The sequence below is a fragment of the Sus scrofa genome, chromosome 6 (assembly GCF_000003025.6).
Source record: "Sus scrofa isolate TJ Tabasco breed Duroc chromosome 6, Sscrofa11.1, whole genome shotgun sequence".
Classification (NCBI taxonomy): Eukaryota; Metazoa; Chordata; class Mammalia; order Artiodactyla; family Suidae; genus Sus; species Sus scrofa.
The window spans coordinates 28,554,162-28,577,640 of NC_010448.4; the positions used below are offsets into that span (position 1 = coordinate 28,554,162).

At 54.2% G+C, this 23,479-nt stretch overlaps 1 protein-coding gene and 1 long non-coding RNA gene across 3 annotated transcripts in view; one reads left to right on the forward strand and one right to left on the reverse strand.

Annotated features, from left to right (window-relative positions):
- SLC12A4 (solute carrier family 12 member 4) lies at positions 1-22,297 on the reverse strand. Its single transcript, NM_213949.2, has 24 exons — positions 22,152-22,297; positions 16,886-16,980; positions 15,303-15,434; positions 11,049-11,195; positions 10,909-10,963; positions 8,607-8,737; positions 7,196-7,437; positions 6,825-7,039; positions 6,132-6,296; positions 5,957-6,055; positions 5,661-5,718; positions 5,151-5,325; positions 4,691-4,809; positions 3,156-3,254; positions 2,839-2,958; positions 2,534-2,638; positions 2,107-2,275; positions 1,594-1,789; positions 1,319-1,488; positions 1,100-1,231; positions 914-1,021; positions 535-722; positions 284-417; positions 1-146 (listed from the first exon to the last, which is right to left on the reverse strand). The coding sequence occupies exons 1-24, from the start codon at positions 22,264-22,266 to the stop codon at positions 55-57; spliced, it is 3,261 nt and encodes a 1,086-aa protein (NP_999114.1). The 5' UTR covers positions 22,267-22,297; the 3' UTR covers positions 1-54.
- Positions 16,987-23,479, forward strand: part of LOC110260945 — a 14,102-nt gene continuing 7,609 nt past the window's right edge. Inside the window, exon 1 of one of the 2 annotated variants that reach the window (XR_002344576.1) lies at positions 16,987-17,604. This is a non-coding gene — a long non-coding RNA (uncharacterized LOC110260945). Of the gene's footprint in view, positions 17,605-20,505; positions 22,083-23,479 lie in introns of those variants that run through there. The other variant, XR_002344577.1, reaches the window with a different exon arrangement.

Below are 23,479 nucleotides of genomic sequence, written 5' to 3' on the forward strand. Positions count from 1 at the left end.
GAGCTGTTTGTTACCCTGGACACCTCTACTCTAAGCCGCAAGTCTGTACTGGGCTCAGGAGTAGATGGTGATGACTTCCCGGCCACCGCCGCGTACCAACAGCACCCGTTCGAGGCCCTCGGTCAGCACTTCCAGGAACTCCATGTCTGTAGGGTATCAGGTCAAGGAGGCAGCACCCAGGGAAACACCAAGGGGGACCCAGGAGAGGAGCTCTTGGCTTGACCTCATACAATGTCCCCCTCCCCACTGCCCGCCTCTCCCTTGCCTCTCCACAAAGGGATACAGTTCTCATCGCCTTCACTGTTCTTGGGTGGGCCCGGCATGTTCAGCAGGACTAGGCGGGCGTCATGGGAGCGTGTGACAATGACTTCATTGAGCTTCACAGCCGTGTGCATGCGTCGCACATTGGATTGGTCCCTGCAGATAATACAGCTGATCGTGGGCCCCACCCCAGTCCACCCACAGAGCTTGTCTGCCCCATCCAACCTCCACCCCATCCCCCAGTGTGGCTGAGTCCATTTTTGCTGCACTCACGGCTTAATATGCACCAGCTCCCGGAAGTTGTCAGGGGTGTGGCTGGGGTCCCAGGGTTCGGCCTCCATGTACTTGTCTCGAGTCCATGTCATCTGGATCTTGTCAGTCCCAGCTACAGACTCGTCCTCCTCATCTGAGTACAGGCTCTCCAGCCGCAGGGCTGAGTGCCGGTCCTTGACCAGCTGGGCCTGAGGACAATGGGAGGAGTTTGCCTTGGTGCCATGGGAGAGAGGGGCCTGGCTGCCCAGCATGATCAACAGGCCTTAGGGAAATGGGTGGGGCTGAGATGAGTCATTCTGACCCTCCCACCCGATGATGTTTCCAAGGGCCTGACCCTGCCGCCCGCCCTGCCCTGCCCTGAACCAAGACGGCCACTGACCTCTCGCTCCCGCTCAGTCTTAGTCAACCTCATCTGCCGCAGCATCTGGGAGCGCTGCTCCATCATCAGCGTCCGCTCATAGGTGTATGCAGAGATGTCGCTGTTAGGCTGGGGAGAGAGTAAGCCGTGAGGACCAGACTACGTGGGGCAGGGTATCCACAGGGTTCCATTGGGCAGGTGGCTCACCATTTCCACCACCTCCACTTCGGCTTCAAGACGTAGGTGGTACAGGAAGATGGCCAGATCCTTCTTCATTTGGATGCTGTTGTCATCCATCTGGGCCACTGTGAAAATGCGCATGCGGCACTTCCTCCAAACCTGTGGCAACAGCAGGTGGTGGTTCAGTCACACCCCACCCTTCCTAGGGCCCAGCTCCCCGCTCCAGGGCCCACCTGCCTGGCCCACCTTGTGCTGGCGCAGCAGGAAGGGTAAGAGCATGAGCATGCCACCGTCATGGACAATCCACCACACATCGATGTGGCCCTCCAGGTAGCGCTCGTGGTTGCTGGGGTAGAAGGCGATGTTCTTGGGCACAAGCAGGGCCAGGTGGGCGGCCGTGGTGCAGCGCACAGTGTCTGGGGAGGAGGGACACTACTGATCATCAGCCCTGACCCCCTGGCCTCTGGCCCCAGTTGACCCCTGGCCCCTGTGGTCGAGCCCAGGCCCTGACCCTTACATACCAATAAAGGTCTTCCAGGCACGTGGGTCCTCGCTCTGTCGCCAGCCGTAGGGCCAGCCCAGCACCACGGAGTTATGCCTCATGCCACCCAGGCCGCAAGACTGGATGAGGTGGGCCAGCCCTTCACGCACCTTGCTGGCTACCACCACCTGGCAGAAGCCCTTCACCTTCTCAATCTCCATCATGTTCTTGATTGTCTGCGGGGAATATACCAAGGTCAGGAGGCAAGGCATCAATGTCTGCTCTGCTGTGCTCCCTGTGAAGGCTCCTATGGCCCAGAGTTGCTTGGCAGAGGGGATGGGATAGGGGCAGGCTGCCCACCCAGAGGCTAGGTTTTCACAATGGGATAGTCATACCCCCCTCCCCCCACCCCCGCAACTTACTCCAGGTCTCAAGTGGCAGCAGTGCCGTCCACCTGGCTGGCCAGGATTGGTCCTCTGCCTTACATGTCAGCTGCGGCCCAGACCTCTCTAGTCTGGCTCATTGTCCCCCAAACCCACCCTGCAGCAGGCACCTGTTCAGCAGCCTGGGCCTCGCCATAGCTCTCCAAGAAGCTGCCCTGGATGACAGAACCGACGATGGTCAGGCCCTTGCCGGCCTTAAGCTGGGAGGCGAAAGTGAGGAGCCGTGGGTACTTTACGTGGAGGTCCTCGTCTAGCTTCAGCAGCACCAGCAGCTGAGGCCTGCAGTGGCCAAATGGAGAGGCAGCCTGAGACCAGGGTCAGGGGTTCCGGAGAGCCTGCCTTTTCCCTTCCTGGCCCACAGGCCCCCACAGGTTTGGGCAGCAGGGATCTGGGGCCCATCAGGCAGGAAGGTGACCCTGGCAACCCAGGACAGGGAACATGAACTAGGGATGGGGAGCCAGCACCTCTTGGCCCGCCTACACTCACAGTGTCCCCTGAGAACCTAGAGTGGCCCCAGCCAGACTGAGTGTGACTCACCGCCAGTTCTTGGTGTGAGGAGGCCCCTCCTCTAGCCGTAACAGCGCATAGCGGGCGGCACTGAGGGACAGGCCTCGGATCCCGTCGCCCCACTCCTTCTCAGCCCTGCAGAGGCCACAAGCTGGTGAGCCCCTGGTCCCACCCACAGGTTGTGTCCGTATGTATGTGAGATGGAGGGAGGCCAGGCCCCGAGTCACAGCCTCTGGACCCTGGCACCCATGGCGGCTGCAAAGGAGGCCTCGCTCCCCACAACCCAACAACAGACCACCCCAACTGTTCTAAACAGGCGGCAGCCCCTCACTCACCCTTGGTACTCAATGTACTTGTAGATCATGCCCGCGATAAGCATGGCGACCAGGGCATAGTACCACGAGGAGACAAACATAAGGGCCAGGCAGAGGCTCATGCCCAGGAAGGACAGCGCCCTGGGCCAGAGAATGGGGAAAGGGCCAGAATCAGGGAAAGACCAACAAGGCCCCAGGCTAACTCCCCCCGACCCCTCAATCTCTCACCGATAGCAACTGGAGCGCAGGAAACTCCACCTCATCCAGAATGGGGCTCCTGGCTTCCCCGGTAGCTCTTGTGTCAGAGGCCCTGGCTCAGGGGCCCAGCTGGCACTTACCAGTGATAGTACTTGAACCGAGGCCTCCAGTTGGGGGTCCTCAGGAGTGTCTGCACAGCACAGGCCAGGTTCACAAACAGGTAGCACATTAGAAAGAACCTGCAGCACAGGGAGTGGCTGGTACAGAGTGGCCTCCTTGGCAGCCAGGTACCTGGTGTCCCTGCCCTTCCTCAGGCTGGGCCTGGATTAGAACCTAGGACGTCATGGTCCTGTCCTGCGTGGGCTCGGGCAGGTCTTATCAGCCTCACCACACTCACTCTTGTGGCCTGATGCAGATGGGACACTGCGGCAGTGTTCACAGAGCCAGGTCTTAGTGGACAGGCAAGTGTTCACAGGCAGAGGAGAGGAGGGGGCTGCAGGCAGGGGGAGCAGAGAGCACAGAGTTGTGGAAGATGGTGCTGAGGAGGGCTCAGGTCTGGAGATGGCTGAACAATATTCAGGTTGCTGGCTTGGGTGACCAGTTGGATAAGGGGCTGTCATGAAGGGCTGTCATGAATCAGAAGATAAGGGCCACTTTGAATCACTGAATGGGACACCTGAGGGATGCTGTGGTGGGTGGGGGACGGGGGAGGCCTGCTGCATGAGCCCTCCAGGGAAGACAGCCTAGAGCAGAGGGGAGGGGTGGGGGCGCCAACCTCCACCCTCAGCTGGAGAGAGAGGAAGGATGGACAAGAAGGCAAGAGGACTTGGCAGAGAGGGCGTGCCAGGGGGCAGGGGCTCCCATGAGGTGGGACCAGTCAGTCCCTTTAGGGCTGCCAGAAGGAGCCACATAATAAAGCCTGAGATACATCCTCTGCCTTGGGTAGTAAGGGGCCACCAGCCAAGATGACTGTGGCAAGAAAAGCTTCGGGTATGTGCTGTGATGTTTGGGCAGCCATGGGCAGAGGTGTGATGGGGTAACAAGAGAGCACGGACTCCAACAGGCCTGGCTATAGCTTGGGGGGCTGCTTTGGGAGGAAGGAGGACCCTATCCACCCTACAGGCTGAGTGGGGCAGTGAAGGGTGGTTTGGTTGTAACTGGACAAGCAAGAGGAAGCACCAGCAGGGAGTGCCCATCGTGGCGCAGTGGAAATGAATCCAACTAAGAACCATGAGGTTTCGGGTTTGATCCCTGGCCTCGCTCAGTGGGTTAAGGATCTGGCGCTGCCGTGCGCTGCGGTGTAAGTCCCAGACATGGCTTGGGTCCTGCGTTGCTGTGGCTGTGGTGTAGGCTAGCAGCTGGAGCTCCGATTTTACCCCTAGCTTGGGAACTTCCATACGCTGCGGATGCGGCCCTAAAAAGCAAAATAAATAAATAAAATAAAAATAAAAGCAAACAACTTTGAAAAGAGATGGATGGTGCAGTGGTAGCTTCATCAAGATGCCAGGGACCAGTGCTTGCCCTTATCCTCAGAGGCATGTGGAACCTATTGGTCTCTTTAAAGCTTCTAAATCCAGGCTCGCTCCAGAAGGCAGAAAAAGGCTGAGTTCTGCCAGGCCCACATCTCCCCTTATAGCTTGACACCCACCCTTCCCTGCCCTGGCCCCCAGCTCACATGGATAGAATGGGGGCCACCATGTCCAGGGAAGCGATGAGGATGCCCAGCTCAGCGATGAGTGCTGTCAGGAGCAGTGCCCACGTGGGTTCGCCATTTGCCTTGCCATGGCCAAAAACCTGCATGCACCAGAGTCAGTGAGGTCAGGAAGGAGTAAGTTCATCCCACCGCCCCCATTCCACACATCAGGCGACAGGTCACAGCCTGGCCTCCATCATCTCCAAGTCCCTCTGGGGCTCAGGTCACACCCATGCTTATCCTGATAGGTACCATAGGTACACAGGCCTCCACTTGTCCAGGCCTCTCTGCTGTGGATGAGCCATAAGCTGTGAGGATTCTAGACCCAAGCAGCTGTGCCCAGAGAGGGGCAGGATAAAACGCGCCAGAACCCCTCCCTCTCTTCCCTGCTCAGTGTGATGGGCCAGGAGCACCCAGCCGCAGCGGAGTGCAGAAAGCTCACCCGGAGGAAGGGGATGATGTTGTCCTTGGCGATGGCCTGCAACAGGCGCGGTGCCCCAGTGAGGCTCTGCAGACCAGCGCCACAAGTTGAAAAGAAGGAGCCAATAACGATGACCCAGGGCGAAGGCCAGGCTAACGTGCCCACCACCAGGTTCCTGCTGACACCGTCACCATACCTGCAAGGGCCAGGCTCAAGCCATGCTCCGTGCAAGGAGTGCCCCAAACCCTGGGTAGGACCGCCCAGAGTAAGGGATGTCAGGGGTCAGGAAGGATGGCTATAGTGGACGGAGCTCTGGCCCTCCAGCAGAGGCCAGTCCACCAGCCCCAATCCTGAAGTCACCAACCTCCAGAAGCCAAAGTCCCGGTGGGTCCTGACCCACCTGGAAGCACAGACCTCCACTGGCAACCAGCAGCCTGAGGACATGTGTGGGAGCAGGTGTGGGAGGGGCGCCAGTGTCAGGGCAGGCAAAAGCTGGGCCCATCGCCACAGGGAGGGGCCCAGCTCACTCACTTGTCCCGGAGCACTACGCCCTCGATGCAGGCGCCGAAGAGAACCACACTGCTGAAGTCTGCAGCTGTGTCAAGGAGAGCTCGGCCTCTGCTGCCACTGCTGCCCCACTCACTTCCCACGGGGCCCAAGTGCCCCTTACCCGGACCATAGCTGGCAGGCAGCTGGACCGCCTGCAGCCTGCAGCTGAGGGTTTCACGCTGTGTACCCACCCCTAGAGTGTGTGCCAGCAGGTGACTTATTCCCAGGCAAGTGCCTGCTGTCCCCCTCCCCACCTGCCCCAGGCTTGGAAAGGATACACACAAGGGAGGTTGTAATAATGGCAAGAATGGTCCCCACTGGGATGGACTTCTGTGCGTCTCGGAGGTCCCCGGAGCGGTTCGAGCCAGCCATAATGCCTCCAAAAACAACAAGACTCCCTCAGGGCTCCCTGGGAGTGGGGGCAGGGCAGGGAGGACGGGCAAAAGCGCTCACCTGTTACAGATGGGAAGAAGATGCCGACCAGCACGGTGAAGGAGGTGGCGATGTCGGCCACCACGTACAGGGGCAGGCTCTCCTTCAGGCCGAGGGCATCTGTGGAGGGCAGCCCATGCTTCTCCACGACTTCACCCTTCTCCAGGTAGGCGCTCCACAGGTTTTCTGTGGGGGCAGAGCATCAGCACTGCAGCCCTAACTACTTCCCGGGGAAGTCTACGGCAGCCCAGCCAGAGGCTGCAGATATAAGAGGCTCTGGGGGCTCAAGGGGCTGACTTTAGCCCAGCGGCCATGGCGTCAGCCATAGGGCTGCTCTTGCTAGAAGTCTGACAGGCAAAGGTGGCTGAACCACCACCATCAGCCCCACCACTGCCTGCCTCCTAGACAGAGGCCCTTTATGGCTCCTGTGAGAACAATCCCAGGCAGGGTCAGAGGCTGGTGGCTGGGGAGACAGGGGCTGCCAGAACTCTCTGGGGGCTGCTGTAGGGCTGGGACACTGGCCAAACAGGCTCCGTTCACCCAAAACCTAGCTGCCAGAAGCCAGGCTCAGAGGACACTGCTGGGCCGGGAAGGCAGCCAGAACTGCCCTCCCCCAGTCCTGAGCTGGCCACACAACGACGGCTCTGTGTTCCTCCATCCTTCCATGCTCATTCCCTGGGGGTCAGGAGCAGGAGGGCAGAAGGGAGGACACACCCTGGAGCACGCTGGCAGCTGCACCAGGGATGCCAGGGATCTCAGTCACATTGTTGAGCAGAAAGTAGGGGTCACAGGAGTCAGCGGTGAGGTTGGGGCTGTGGCAGAAGAGGCTCCATAGCCGCGTGGTCACTGTCTCATTGTCCACCATGACTGTCTTGGCACAAACGTCAAACTGGTCCCGGGACAAGGTCCTGTTGCCCAGCATACATACTCTGCCGGGTTGGGGGGATGAAAGCATTAGCACCTGCTCAGCTGGAGACCCCAGTCCGTTCCCACCCTGCAGTCTCTACAACTCAAGGCATCAAAGGCCATCTCTGTGGGAGGGGGGATGTCAGTGTAACATCTGGATGTATTCCCAGGTTACTTACGGAAACACAGGAGGGTCAAAAATAGACTTGATGCCCCCAGCATATATGGAAAGGATGGAGATGATCACACAGGCCAGGAAGAGCGAGGCAAACTTGTTCACATATTTGACACCAACAAACACCACCAGGGTCATGAAGGTCAGAAAAATGGTGCCATACACCCGCATATTGTTCAAGGTGGCACTCGATGTGTCATGAGTGCCTGTTGGGTAAAAGATGGCAGCTGGCGGGGCAATGTAGGTCTGAAACAACAAGACAGATAAAGGAGGTTCAATCTTCCTATGTAGAGAGTCAATCCTATCATTTGGGGTTTTATTATATTATTTATTTATTTGGGCATGTCTAAGGTATGTGAAAGATCCCAGGCCAGGGATCGAAACCAACCGAGCCACAGCAGCAACCTGAACTCCTGCAGTGACAATAACTCCTTGTCACTGCAGCGGCTGAAGTTGCTCCTTAACCCACTGCCATAAGGGAATTCCTTGCCATAAGGGAATTTCTTTTTAAAAGAGTATCCACAAAAAGCCAGTCACAAAAGACCATATATTATATGAGTCCATTTTTAGGACATATCCAGAATAGGTAAACCTGATTAAATCTTATTGAAGACAGAAAGCAGATTAATGGGTTCCTAGGGCAGGGGGAATGGAGAGTCACCACTAAAGACTATGAGGATTCTTCTTGGGGTGATGAAAATGTTCTAAAAAAATATCTAAATAGCCAAAGTGGAACAGTTAGAGGAGCAACAAAATAAATGATAGTACAGGATCGTGAGCCAAAGAATAAAATACACATGCAGGAGGAGTTCCCTGGTGGCCTAGCAGGTTAAGGATCTGCCATGGTCAGTACCGTGGCATGGCCAAAAAAAATAAATAAATAAAATATGCAGAAGTTCATATAAATACATGGTTGAATAGATAAATAAATAAATGAAAAAAGGACAGACTTCCTTATGTAAGAAATCCAAATAACAAATGTAGGAATGTGTGAAATAGAAAAATAAACAAAATATAAAACCCCCAGAAGACCCAGGAGCAGGCTCCATGCTACTGGCAGAGGACCTGGAGGTGGGAACAAGCAGGCAGTCCCTTTAAACATCTCTTATTGTCTGGGCGCCCAGGGTGGGCACTTGTTACCCTGAGCTCCCCACTGTGCCCAACGTCTTCTCCCACCATCAGGGGAGTTCAGTGGGGAGCAGGAAGCTGAGTCAGAGCACACGAGGGGGCACTGACCTCCGAACAAGGTGCTGGGCCTGTTCACTCTTATTTAGATCTTTCTCCCTCAGGGAGGCCTCTCACATTATAAGCCCCAGACCCTGACTTGAGGTGAGGGGGGGCATGAGCAGCCTGGGCCTATGGGAAAGGGACTGCTTGGACAAGAGCGGAACTGACCAGGGCTTAGCCTGACTCACCAGCAAGATCTCAATGGCCCCTAGGATGTACATGGCTGCTGCAAATGTCGTTCCCAGGTAGAAGCACAGACCCACAGCGCCTCCAAATTCTGGTCCCAGAGAGCGGGAGATCATGAAATAGGAGCCCCCAGCTACAAAAGAGAAGGTACAACAGGTCAAGAGTGGTTCTTCTTCAAAGAGGCCTCCTCCAAGACAAACTCTTACAATTGCCCTAAGGGACAAGGATTGCTTTTCCTGTTTACAGATGAGCAGAAGGGTTAAGAAACTTGCTTAAGGCTGCATGGTTAGTAAGTGACCAGGCAGGGGTTGGACCTGATTTCCATCTGACTCCAACACTCAGCACAGGCCAATGAAATGACTACTCTGCTGGGGCAGCTCTAGGTCGGCAGCAAAGATTAACTGGCCTGTTAAGTCAGTTCCCTGACTGACCTGCAGTTAGGTCAGTCCCCACAGCCTCCTCCTGGCTGGGTGTGTCCAATCTCAGCAGGCATCACCCCTCCCAAGGGCTATGTCCGTTAGTCTGACTCCTCCAGACCAGGACAAGGACTGTATCCTGTTTAGTTTTTTGTTCCCAGAGCTGGCTACTGGACAAGTGTCCACGCTGATCCTCCTGCCCTGAAGCTGTGCTTCCATCAGAGTCTAACACCCCTGGCACAACTATGTGAATCAACACTGGGCCCTGGGGCCAGAGTGGGTGCAGAGGATAAGAGTGATACCATGTTGCTTGTTGAATCTACTTCTGATAAAACTTCTTTTCTCTAGTGAAAAGTCTAGGAACAGGGATCAAGAAGCTTTAAAAGCACTAACCCCGGAGTTCCCGTGGTGGCGCAGTGGTTAACGAATCTGACTAGGAACCATGAGGTTGCGGGTTCGATCCCTGCCCTTGCTCAGTGGGTTAACGATCCGGCATTGCCGTGAGCTGTGGTGTAGGTTGCAGATGCGGCCCGGATCCAGCGTTGCTGTGGCTCTGGCGTAGGCCAGTGGCTAAAGCTCCGATTAGACCCCCAGCCTGGGAACCTCCATATGCCGCGGGAGTGGCCCAAGAAATAGCAAAAAAGACAAAAAAATAAAAATTTTAAAAAATAAATAAATTAAAAAATTAAAAAAAAAAAAAAAGCACTAACCCCTTTCATGTTGTAATCCCATCTCTAGGACCCTCTCCTAAGGGAGGCATGAACACAGATTGGTATCCAAGGCTGTTTACCACAATAATGTTTACCAAAGTAAAAATATAGAACCTAAGAGTAGAATAATCTCATAAATTAGGTAATATCAATCCTGTTTTAAAAAATCAAGTAAAATTCTAGAATTCTCTTTTGGCACAGTGGGTTAAGGATTAGGCATTGTCACTGCTGTAGCTTGGGTTGCTGCTGTGAAGTGAGTTCAGTCCCTGGCCTGGGAACGTCCATACGCTGTGGGCACAGACAAAAATAAAATAAAAAATCAAGTGAACTGTTTTAGTATTTGGGAAACACACACACAGGGGAAAACAATAGGTCTCAAGAACTTGACAAGACCATGTACCAAAAGGCTAAAAGTTATGAACACAGGATGGTGGGATTAGGGGTACTTCCAATTTTCTTTTCTGCATTTTTCTGCACTTTCAAATCCTCTTATGGTAAACATATACTGCCTTTACCCCCTATAATTTTATACTAATACTAATAAAACTGTAATTTGAAAAAAAGAAAAAGTATTCAAACATGGAGCCAACTTGAATAGCCAAATAGCCAAAGTGGAACCGTTCAAGCAATAAAATAAATGATAGTACTAGATTATGAATGAAAGAATAAAATAAATATTCAGGAGTTCATACTCATATAAATACAAGGTTGAGTGAATAAATAAATGGGGTCTCTGAAAACCGAGTCCAATCTTATCACCCGGGTCGAAACCTTCTGAACTGTCTACCATGTAATCGAGTGTGGTCCAGAGTCCTTGGCTTGGGCCCTGTTGCCTATGGCACGTGGAGGCTCCCAGGCCAGGGATAACCCACACCACAGCAGCAACCTGCACCACATCATCAACCCGAACCACAGCAGTGACAATGCCAGATCTTTAACTTTCTGTGCCATGAGAGAACTCCCCAAGTCCCTCTTTAAAAAATTACTTTTATATTAAAAAACAAACAAACAAAACAACAGCAATCTCAAACTCCGTTAAGCAAAGATGCTCCTAAGTCATGGGACTGTCATGGAGTCAAGAACTAAACACTGTCTGAGGGGGGTGATGAGGGTTCCTGGGGATAACAAGATGGATGCTGGGCCCATCCCCACCTCAGGCCTGAGTGGTGCTCACCCACCTGGAACCACCCCGTTGGTGGCGATGGCGCTCATGGAGATGGCTGTCAGCAAGGTCTGTGGGAAGGAGAGCAGAGATGAGCAGCTCAGCTGGGCCAGCGCTGTGGGGTGGCCACAGCCCTGTCCCAGCTGGGATACTCACACAGCAGCAGCAGATGAGCACAATGAGGAGGGCCTGCAGCACCCCAGCCGTGCCCACCATCCAGGTCAGCCGCAGGAAGAGGATGACCCCAAAGATATTCTGCAGGCAGGGCAGGTACACCCCCATGAGGGTGCCCATGCTGGGCGCCTATGGAGCGAGTGAGGAGGGGAGCGGGGAGACACAGAGCGTCAGAGGGGCCCAGAGGCCCCATGGAAGGTTGGCCCCCAGTCACTCAGCAGTCCCCTACCCCCAGGGCCTTCTACCAGAGAACAGGATGGAGAGGGACATCCCAAGTGTAGTCCTGGGGAGCATGGGGTGGGGATGTGACAGGATATCTGTGTTGACTTTTTTTTTTCCAGCCACACCAGCGACATGTGGAAGTTCCTGGGCTGGGGACTGAACCTGCACCACAGCAGCAACCAGAGCCAATGTAATGACAATGCTGGATTCTTAACTCATTCTGCCACAACTGAACTCCCTGTGCTGACTTTGATACATGAAGAAACAGCTCAGGACTGGGAAGGTACAAAACCTAATCCTTTTTTTTTTTTTTTTTTTTTTTTGCTTTTTAGGACTGCATCTGCATCATATGGAGGTTCCCAGGCTAGGGGTCCAATCAGCCACACCACAGCCACAGCAACGCACCCTCCCCTTCCTCTCCTTTGTTAAACTTCTGGAAAGTAAGGTCTGTCTTATCCTCACCTTCTCATGCAGCAGCCCTGCATCGCCCAAACCAGAGTCCAAGAAGTTGTTCCTGATCCTCCCTCTCTCCAAGCCCCTATTCCAGTCCAGCAGACACTGAGTCCTGTCTAATCTGCCTCTCAAGCTGCCCTCAGATCCACCTGCGTTCCCTCAGCCTTGGTCCCTTGAACCTGGGCGTTACACCAGGGCACCTAGGTGGTGCCTTCTTGTGTCTGTCAATCCTTCCAAACCCCAGCCCACTCTACTGCCAGAGCAGGTCTCTGCCTTGGCTTGAGCCACCAGGCATGCCCCATTACCTTTGTCAGCCTCAGCCCCTGACAGCATCAGTCCCTCAAAGCTTCTGAACCAGGGCATGTGCTGGGCTCTGCCTCGAAGGGTGACTCCTGCTGCACTCCTGGCAAATTTCTCTTCAGTTAAACCTTCAGGAGACTTAACTGTTGACTTCACCAGGTTGCCTTAGGTGGAGTTGGTACTTCCTCCTGCATCTCCTTAGCACCTGATATACCCTCCATCATAGTGATCATGAACAGGTCATGGTAACTGTTCACTCGAATGGCTCATGACCACACTGGGGGTGACTTGGCTTGTTCACTCTTCTATCATCAGTGGGCCCTACAGGTACTCAAAAGGTGCTCCTAAGCCCAGTGAGAGGTGCCTCAAAAGGCCTCTGGGATAACCTGAAGGGAAAATCCTGCAGAGAGAACAGGGGCTCAGGCTGGAGGGCAGGTAAGGAAGGTCTAACGGGCGTATCCAGGTAGGATTTTTCAACTACCTAAGGCAGGGTAGGGGCTAAACAGGAGGCCAGGGCAGAAGCTGAAGCAGAGTCAGGGCTAGTGCCTTCTTGAAGAACTGAGCCTTACCTGAGTGCAGCCCAGAGAGTGCCTCCGCCAGAGCCCCAGCAAAGCCTGCTACCCTGGAGCTGGGGATAAAGAACTATGTGGCCACAGGAACTCTTCTCAAGGGTCCAGGCACCTGGCACAGGATCTGTGTGTAGCATAAGGACCCCAAAAGGGCCTGGAAGGGCCCAAGTAAAAACAATTGGTCCCTCAAACTATCCTGCACAGTGTAGGTGACAGATACACCTCATCTGGGCTCTATCTGAGCCCTTCTCAGAGGCCCTGGACCACCCACTCAATAGTAGCAGCTCCCAGCCCCCCATCAGAGCTGAGTCACTATGGGAAAAGGACAGTGTGGGAAAGGGCAGGGCCGGAAATGCTTCTGCATCTCTAAATAACCTCTGGCAGCCTCAGAAGGTCACCAGGCCACAGCCAGAGCGGCTGCCATGGAGAAGCTGCCCTGGGTCTTGGCATGGTCCGGTTGGAGGCCTGCCCTTCTGGCTTCAAGCTTCCTTTTCTGAGGCGCCTGCTCAGACCTGCCTGGGTGAGGGCCACAGTTTGGTGGCCCCAGCCCCCTAGCTTTCTACTGACTTGTTATGGACTTGACCCGTTTCCTCCTTCCTCCATGGAAAAGCCACTGGAGCTGGGACACTCAGTCATCCTCTCGCATCTTTAACCTAGGGCCAGGTCAGCTGGGCAGGTAAGATAAGGCCGGACCCCAGCATCCTCACAGGTTCCTCATAAGGTCAAGGAACCATGGCCCTTCGCCAACCCAGAATTTCTTCCGACACCTTGTTGAGAGGTACACTAGTTTTTCTTAGGGAATTTTTTACTCCCAGACACCAGCTTCCTGGACTTGGCCTGAAGGGACAAAGGAGGAGGCTCTTACCCAAGGATCCTACCACCCACTGCAGGCAATACTCTCAGAGGTTGAGGATCCCACCTCCCCTGACTTGCAGAGCTAAACTGGAATAGCCAGAGATAGGGTTCTTTGCTAATCTGCAGTTCAGAAAATACCAGCAAAATCACAGCCAGCAGGAATTCCTGTTGTGGTACAGCGGATATGATCAGACTAGAAACCATGAGGTTGCAAGTTCGATCCCTGGCCTTGCTCAGTGGGTTAAGGATCCAACATTGCTGTGAGCTGTGGTGTAGGTCGAAGACACGGCTTGGATCCAGCGTTGATGTGGCTGTGGTGTAGGTGGGCGACTACAGCTCCTATTAGACCCCTAGCCTGGGAACTTTCATATGCCGTGAGTGAGGACCTAAAAAGCAAAAAAAAAAAAAAAAAAAAAAAAAAAAAAAAAAAAAATCACAGCCAGCAGGATAGCGTAGGGGGTCATGTCTGTGTGACCTCAAAATTTCAGCTGCCCTCTAAGTGTGTGCCAGTCGGCTTCCCAGAAGGGCAGCGTGAAAGATGCACCTCAGCCTGGTCTACCCTCTCTTTGGCCCATCTCAGTAAGGCCCAAATCTCATGGGCAGATCTGAGGTTGGAGATTCAGCTTATTCCAACCAAGAACTCCTCCTGCCTGTGCTGATCTCAAGCAAGATTACTACAGCTAGGGCAGACTCAAGTTCCTTCTAAACAACAGTTGCTTCCCAAACTTCAGGGAGTCAGCAGATGTGGAGGGAAAGCTCTTTGCCTCCAAAGTGAAAATATAGAGGAAAAAAACCCCAGCCTTCAGTTAAACATAGCCCCGTCTCACAGGGGAGCTGAGTGAAGTCATCCTAAAAGCAGAGGATGGCTGGAGGGCCAGAGGCCTGGAGAGCAACTGGTACTGGACCAGGAGAGGGATAGGGAAGCCCCAGGAGGCAGTCGTATGCTCCTATCACCCCCAGCCCTGGTGCTCAAGGAACCCAGGGGCTGTCGGAGGGGTCTGCCATCAGAGCCAACACAGTGAGGGGCAGAAGGGTTTATTAGTCAGTTTCTCTAGGTCACATTGTCCCAAGGAACAACCAGGTTTCTGATTCCAAAGGCTCTCCATCCATCCTGATGGGATGCCATCGACATGGCATTCTATAGTCCTCATGTTATGCATTGATCTTGTCTAGCTGAGTCACCTTAGGCAACTTAACACCCTGACACTCATTTCTCTCATCAGTAAAATGAAGATGATAATATCACCTGCCTCATAGCTTTGGTGTGAAGATGACATGTAAGAACACAGTGCTGGGAATTCCCGCTGAGGCTCAGCGATAACAGACCTGACTAGGATCCATGAGGATGAGGGTTCGATCCCTGGCCTTGATCAGTGGGTTAAGAATCCAGCATTGACATGAGCTGGGGTGGTTGCAGATTTGGCTCGATCCTGCATTGCTGTGGCTGTGGTTTAGGCCAGCAGCTGCAGCTCTGATTTGACCCATAGCCTGGGAACTTCCATATACCTCGGGTGTGACTCTTAAAAAAAAAAGACCAGTGCTTGGCATGCTTAGCATGATGCCTCACACACAGAGAGGGTTAAGTAAATGCAGTTGTTGCTTTCTTTCACTGTTATTTCTGAAGGACTCACTGGTCCTATGCCCTGAGGGGCTCCTCCTTGGCCTACCCCTTGAAGCCTCCTTGAGTCCAAAGGACTCAGTGCCCATCCTCCATGCTCACCACACATGGCCCCTCCTTCCCCCAGGATGCTGACAACCACATGGGAAAACTTTCAACTCCACAGTGTTGAATCCATCTTCTCAGGAGTGGCCTCTCTCCTGCACTTGACCAGCTCACCTTGGCTGCTCTCCGGCGGGTGCCCTCCCCACTCTCAGCCTCCTCATGCTCCTTGGCACCCTGTGTGAGGTTGGTGTAGCTGACGAGCTTGCCCAGAAGAGATGATACCTTTGGGCGGATGTCCAGCTCTTCCTGTAAACAGAGCCATGGGGCAATCTGGCAATGGGCACAGCTGGCACCAGGCTACCTGTGTGTAGCCAGCAGGCTGGCCTCTGGCTCCTTGCCAAACCCTGAGGCAGGCCTGGGCTCTTGCCTGGGGAAGCCCAAGGCAGCCAACTGGTCAGGTGTGGGTGGCACACCCCAACACGTGCACTCAAAGGCTCAGCCCGGAGGCTGCTTCCTTCTGCCCCACCTTGGCTACAGTCACTACCAGCCCATTTGCGAAAACTACCTGCCTTGGGGAAGAGGGTGGGGCAGGGTACAGCTAGCAGACAGGGGAATGTTACACTTCATCCAGCCTGTTCTACCTGGCCACCTCCCAGCTGTCAGTGGGCCTCTGGGACTTACATCTTCCTGAACTCTCACACACAAAACGCCACTCTTAGTCACCCCAGGGAACCAAGGAAATCAAGAGAGGGCTGTCTGGGACAAGTGAAGTCTCTCATTTGCCCAAATCCAGATCCTCCTGGATCGTCTTCCCCACCAGGCCCCAGGTGTCCTGAGTAATCTACCTCAATCTCCAAGGTTGGATTCTGGCCCCTTAGTGCATCTGCAGGTGGGGCCTGGTCAAGAGGCCTCCCAGGGCTCAAGCTCCCCCACCAAGTCTAAGCTTTCCTTGCTCCAGTGGCTTCCCTAGCATTGGGCCTTTGCCTGCCTCTCGCCCACATTTAGTCTTTCCCTATCTGTCAGCTCCCTTCTGACTCTACAGAAAAGGAGAAACTGGTTAGGGTGAGAAGTGAAGACGCAGGTCTTTGGGGTATATAGAAATTGAGGAGCCTCTGAGATGTCCATGCAACATACAAATGTGCTGGTCATAATTTAGAGGCCTGAACCATGACTTCAATCCAGATCTAACCTCTGAGCTTGAGTCTGAAAATGATAAAGTTCAGATTCAAAGGCACAAAATTGGGAGTGTTTGCAGAGAGATGTCCACTGAGATTGCATACGTGGCAAAAGGGGGCAGATCCAGTAAGAAGGACCAGGCTCAGCGAAGTTGATGGGGTCAGAGATGGAGGAGTCAACCAGAAAGGAAAGGAAGAAAGAGTTCACAGGAGAGGGAAGAGCCATGGATGGTGAGAAGTCCTAGAAGTGACAGGGACAAAGGAAATCCTGAGGTAAGAAATCCTGAGAGGTGGTCACCTTGCTGAGGGGCTGCATGGGAGTCAAGAGTGAACATTCCTGGAGGTAGTAATGGGGTGGGGTTGTCAGTGGCTTCTGGGAAAGCAGTTTCAGTTCAAAAGACCGCAGGAACTGCAGCCTGGCTGCCAAACGGACGAGACAGACAAGGGCAGACTGGAGGAGGAGCCGAGACAAAAGGAGGCACAACAACCAGCCTGCCTGCTTAGCTAAGGCTTGGGTCCTGACAGGTCCCTGCCCGCCCACCTGCCTACCACATCTGTGGCCCAGAATGGCTCCTCAATTACCTCAAACAGTGCCAAGTTCCTGTCACAGTAGTCATTTCCCCTGGAAGCCTCCATGGGACAAAGGAAAGGGCTGCTCTCTTTCTGGTTGCCATGTCCTGTGGAGAGAGGAACAGAATCCCAATTAGGGGCCACCTCCTGAGCCTCCATCCTGCACTCCTCTCTGGCAGGCCTGCTGTTGTCTCTGTGGAGCACTTTGCCAGCCAGTTTTACCAGGCAGGGTCTCAGTTTCCCATCATCACCTCCCAGCCCCCTGTAAAGGGCCAGAATTGGCAGAGTGGCCACAGGTGAAACTCATTTAGTAGAGGACACAGGTGTGAGGGACCCAGAGGCACTAGCTCAGGACGCGTTAACACCAAGGGGCGGAGTCTGCTGGCTGAGGGGCGTGGCCCAGTCAGAACCAGCTGTCAGAACCCATACCCCACCCCAGCCACTCCAATTTTCCAGGCCCTTCTGGAATACCCAGTGTGCTGGGTGCGAAAGGCTCAGTATCCTCAGTGTCCCCCGGGGTACTGCCCTCCAGATAGATGAAGCCACACAGGGCACCTTCTGCCGCCATGGCCAGCTGGCCACCTGCTAGCTACCCCACCATGCACTGCGCAGGGGCGTCCTGGAGGGCCGCCCAAGGCATGCTGGGAGGGGCAAGCAGGAGACTGGAGGGCAGAAGCGGCTGCGCACAGAGCGGTCTAGGGTCTGGGAGCGCCTGGCAGAAGCCTGACTAGGTGAGTGTGGGACTGAGCAGGGACTGCTGGCAGGGTCTGCTTGTTGACCTTCCTGTTCTCAAATCCCTGTCACTTGCCCCAAATTAGGTGCTTCCACCAACAGAGTTCCCTCCCACCCCCCGCCCCCGCAGTGCCTCAGCGCCAAGAAAACCTCACAGAAAGGAGCCAGATGCACTTTTTCTTTTCTTTTTTGTCTTTTTTGCCTTTTCTAGGGCCGCTCCCATGGCATATGGAGGTTCCCAGGCTGGGGATCAAGTCAGAGCTGTAGCTGCTGGCCTACACCACAGCCACAGCAATGCAGGATCCTGAACCCACTGAGCCAGGCTAGGGATGGAACATGTCTTCTCATGGATGCTAGTCAGATTCGTTTCCGCCCAGCCATGGCAGGAACTCCGAAGCCTGCCTCAACTCTTAAAGCTTGGCTGCTTTTTCTAACCACCCAGCATTCATGCTCTTCCTTGTTTTCCAAATTGTGTCCCTTGTGAGACTCAGTGGGTGACATTCCCAGCCTTCCATCAAGCAGGTAAAGACACCAAGTACTCCTTTTCTAGTTGCTAAGGGGAAAAACCCCTTCAGACAGTCTGGCAGCTGCAGTGGCAGTGGCTAGAGGGCTCAATGCAAGCGGGAAGCTGACATGTTGGTGTTGGATGGCAGTGACTGCGGCAGCAGTGTGGGCCTGGTGTCCAAAGATGGAGGTGGCAACAGTAAAGTCTCTTTACTGATCCAGACTTGTGGCGTGTTCCAGCCATGCCTGGTTTTGTGAGAGCCAGCCTTTTCTGGTTAAATAGTCTTGTTTGCAGTCTTGTTTGCAGCTAAGAATACAGAATGATACACTCTCCTCCATCTGATACATCCTCTTGCTGTCAGTATGAGAGTTAACTCACTTTCTCTGAGCCAACGATTACTCAGCAGGTGCTGCACTGTGGATTCTTTACTGCCCAAAGAGACTGACAGGTAAAGCATGCTGATGACAATTGCCAGGGCAAATCAGCTATTCCTTCCCACAGCACATAAAAGTGGTGCATCACCTTATCTAGAAACCTAGACTAGCCCAATAAGCCAAGTGGCTCAGTCCTAGGAACTACATGTCTGTGTGTAGGTAAATGCCAGTGGCACAATGGGCAAAAGTAGTAGGAGGTCAAGCAAGCACACAGAACCATGTTAAAGCCTCATGGGGTCATGTAGCTCCTCAGACACCCTGTGACATTTGCTGTGCCCTTGATGCTTGTTCAGGATCAGGAGCCAAAAGAAAAATCTGAAAACCCACTAACACTGCCCATTACACTTAATGGCCCATCAGTGTGAAGCCTCTGAAAAGGACCCTAGGATTTCTGCGACCAAAAAGAAAACAAAAAACAACAAAAAAAACGTATCTTCCCTAAATAAGTCAGAGGCTTCATTTTGTCAAAAAAAAAAAAAAAAAAAAGGGCAACTATAAGAGCTCATCTTATTGCCCTTTCTGCCTTGGCAGCCAGGAGTCTCCAAGCTAAATTTATTTCTTAGGTGCGGTCACCATTTGCCTAATCTGAGTCCCTGCCACTTTCCTCTGCATGGTTTTGACCTTTCTGACAGTAATAGTTCTTTGGGGAGGTTTTTTTGTTGGATATGTTTTCTGATCCTTTTGTGGATGCAGGCTGAAAGTAAGTTATAAATTATCTAAACTCCTGCACTGCAGCCTGCCCCATTGTTGTTGCCTCACCTCTCTCAGAGGAGTGCACTAGCAGCCAGGAAACAGAGCTGAGCACACAGCGCTTCCCCCCAAATGCCCTTGGATAGTCCTCCAAGACCCAGGTCACTTCAGCCATGACTGCAAGGTAGCTCAGAGCCATTCCAAGGCTTACCTCTAGTCCTCACAGTAACATACCAGCAGATACAATTTACTCCCTTTTAGTAACAAGGAAAGCTCAGAGAGATTCAGAGACAAGATCACCCAGTGAGAAGGCCAACCCAGGGTCCCAGAATCCACCAGAGCCAGGTGGGAGCTGACTGTAGGTTCCCTACTCCTATTTTGGACCCCCATCCATCCCAGAAGGCACCTCAGGGAAAAGTACAAGCCTTTAACTAGAGAACAGTGTCTAGGGTTTGCAATTTGGCCAGGGTGTGCATAATCAAGGCTCTTGGGGCTCAGTGGCCAGCAGCCTAGCTTGGATTCCTGACCCTCCCTCTGTGTGAGGACCACTTGCTTACCCTCTGTGCTGCCTTGGTTTCCTTTTCCACGAAATAGAGCTAATAACCTGCACTCTTCAAACTGCCCAGTTGCATCCGAAAAGGGAGTCTGGTGCCAGATACTCTGCAGGGATTCCTTGGCGTTCTCCAAAGCATCGTTTAAGTACAGCTCCCATAGGACTGTGGGAACTGGGCAAGGGGGGTGGGGTGGTCTAAGCAGTGCCAGGATATCTGTACTGCCCTCAGCTATTCCAAAAATTCCAGGGCAGGTCTAGGCATGCCTGCCAGGCCAAGCTGCTCAGATACCACCTGAGACCCCTGGTGAATCAGAGCATGAAGCTGGGCCTGGGGGTTGCCTGTGAGATACACATGTATGTGTGCCTGCCAGCAGCTGTGAATACACCAGCTGCAGGTAGGAATCCAGGTAACATTCCTGATCCCTGTGCTTTCAGGTATCTGCCAGGGATCCCCCTCTAGAACCTCTTCATCCCCTCCACACAGGCCATAGTAGGCTGCGTGAATAGGCCCATCTACACCCCTGGAGCAGCGGTATGGACCTTGAGAAACTCATATACCAGACTGGTGGGCCCCCCATGGGAAGGACCTGTGTGTCACTGCTTTTGTGCCCCTGACCCTTGCTGTCCCCACTGAGAAGGATCATAATCACTCACCAGGGTGCAGAGTGTCCCCCATACTGCAGACGCAGTCAAGGTCTGGCTGAAAAGGAGTAAGGATGGGGGAGGTAGTGGGAGGAGCTGGCCTAGCCTGGAGGGACCTGGAGGGACTTAGCCAATGTGGTCCAGGTCCCTGTAGTCACCCTGTGAGAGGCCAAGGCGGGGCCAGAGCTCTGCCTACCTACTGGTCCAGGCTGATCTTAGGGATGCAGCCCAGCCCAGCCTCTGGGAAGAGAGAGCCTTTAGAGGCTAACAGAGGAGCAAGTATGGAGGCTGGCTTCTGCTCTGATGGCTGGACCAAGGCTAGGGGCAGGTGACAGCATGAGGTAGGGGTTGAGATGCGTGTACCCACATAGCTGTCAGACTTGTAAAATCTCCACGATGTCCAGCAGCCCGTGCCACTGCCCTGTGCCATCTCCACACATGGCCATTAGGTTACCAACATATAGCCATCACCCGCATCAAGCATGGATCACCTCAGTCAGGTCACCATCACACACCGATGAGAGACAGGTCAGGATCACATCAGCACATATATGCCACCAACACACATGTTCCCTGCATATCTCCATCATAATCAGTCAGATGTAAGCATTTGTTATCAGTCACAACACTCTCCTCATCACCAAAAACCTTGCAGGAAATGGCCCAGGAAGCGAATGTGCTATCTTGACCCAACCTTCACTCTGTGGTACCCCACAGCTATTAACACTTGCACAGGCACAACCCCACATGCATATACTGCTATACACACAGACACTTTCTCAGCAATGTTCACACTCCAATGGCGGGGCCTAGCAAGGCCAGCCCATAGGGGCCTCCTGAGGGAGGAGAAAGAGGCAAGGGGAGAGGCAGGAACCTAGGAGAAGGGAGGAGGGTTTTACCTTCAGGCCCAGTTCTAAAATCTAGGTTAAGAGGGCTCTGGAATCTCCCACTGGACTTGAATCCCCTGGAGCAAGTCATATAACCACTCCCTGCCTCAGTTCCCTCCTTCCTAATGTGAGGAACAGAACCTATACCATAAGAGAAATTGGGAGAATTAAACAAGTTATTTCACATCAAGTGTTTGGACAAGCCTGCTCCCATTGGGAGTGCACCACAGATTCCCACTGTACCTACAGATGTAAGCTGGGATCAACAGAAGTGCTGCTGGCCAGCAGTTACTTACAGACCTGCTCAGGCAGGCTCACCCTTCTCTCCCGGGCCCTAGTGCTGGGAGGCACAGAGAGGGAAGGGGCGAGGGGAAGGGGCGAGGGGAAGGAGAAGAGGGTAGTCTCCGGGAAACAGATGCTGAAGCACCAAAGTGTAGGCGAGAGAAGAGGCCAGGGCCAGTTCACAGGAGGTGAGGGGGCTGGAGCCTGGGCTGCCGCCGTTGCTCCTAGCCCGAGAGGGCCAGAGACGGAGGTTCGGCGCTCTTCGCGTCCCAGGCGGCCCCGTTGGCCTGGCCTCCGTCGGCCACGTCTGCAGCCCCCGCCTGTGACCCGCAAGGGAGGAGCTGGGGCGGGGAGGGCGGCCCGATCGCGGGCGCCGGGGACCAGGAAAATCGGGGCTGCACACACTGACTGAACGAAGGCTGGGGGGCGGCGGCGCAAAGTAAGAAAAGTTGGGCCCGCATCGACGTGTGTACATCCGGCGTCTGTAAGTGAGCGGTCCGCGGGTTGCCGGTTCCCTTGCCCCCGCCCAGGACCCCTCTTGGCGCGCCCTCACCGTCCGAGTCCTCCCGATCGGCGCGCTCCCCGTAGTCCACCCAGCTGAGACCCTCGAGGTTGTCATAGTCGCCGCGGCGCGGCCCGTCCACCGGCACCACGGTGAAGTGAGGCATCGCGCGCGCTCGGCCACGCCGCACCCGCCGCTTGCCGGGCAGTCCCCGCCACCCCGGGCTGGTGCGCCCCGCCCGCTCGCATTCCACCCCGCTGCGCTCACTTCCTCCGCCCGCCCCCCGGGCCGCCCCTCGGGGGCGGGGAGCAGGCCGGCTCCTCCCTGAGCGCCCCCGCTGCCCACCTCCCTGCCGGCCCCCACCGGAGTGAAGCCCCCGGAGGCGGCGGGAGTACGACTCACTGCTCCACTCCCTGGGGAGGCCCGATTCCTGTGTGACCTTGGGCTGCGAGCAGCCCTCTCTGAGCCTCAGCTGTGGTACTTGTAAAATGGAGAAATAACGCTTCCACCTCTTGGGGCTGACTTAGGGCTCGGTGAGACGGTATGTTGGGTGCCCTGGCTCTGTGCTCTAAACCCAGTGAGTGCTCAGTGACATTTCTGTTATTCAGGGAGGAAGAAGGGTAGGCAGAACGGCAGAGGTCATAACAGCCCTGCGCAGGGCCTCCTGCCATTGCTGAGTACCCCCTCCCCGTTTTGTCATCTGTCTCCCACCTCTCCTCTGTGTCTCTGGAAATCAGCCCCCTTCTCGTCCCTTCCCTACACCTTCCAGTGTTTCCCTGTTGGAGACTGCTAGGGATTCCTGCCCCTTCACTAGAGGCTTGGTAGGAAGGACGCCCATCCCCCTGGCCAGACCTTGTTTGCCTCTTTGGACATTGCCTTGGATTCTTTAGTCAAGTTCTCTAAGTTTCTTTTTTACTATCTCACCTCCTGGGACTTCATTCCTCTACCCAAGCTCTTTGCTTCTTGACTCTTAACTTTTTTTCACTTTCTACTCCATTGCTTCAGATATGTTATCCAATTGGCTTTACTTTAACATCTTTATCTTTCTAGGCCATTCTTTCAGCTATTTGTTTCTCTGTCAGAAAACCACAGAGCCCACCTCACACTTCTGTCTCCATTTTTTCCCCTTTTATGACTCACAGGGTTTTAGAACATCAGAATTAGTGTTATCTTCCCAACTTGCCTCAGACTCTGCGCTCTCTGACTTCCAGCTCTGGAACAGAATCAGGGATCAGTCTCTGGGCTCTACAGGAGGACCTCCGAGCTGACCACCATTCTGGCCCCTACCCCACATTCATCCTGACCAGAGCCTGTTGCCTTGGCTTGTCCTTCACGCACCTTCAGCTGCCCACTCACAGTAGCAGCCTTCCCAATGGGCT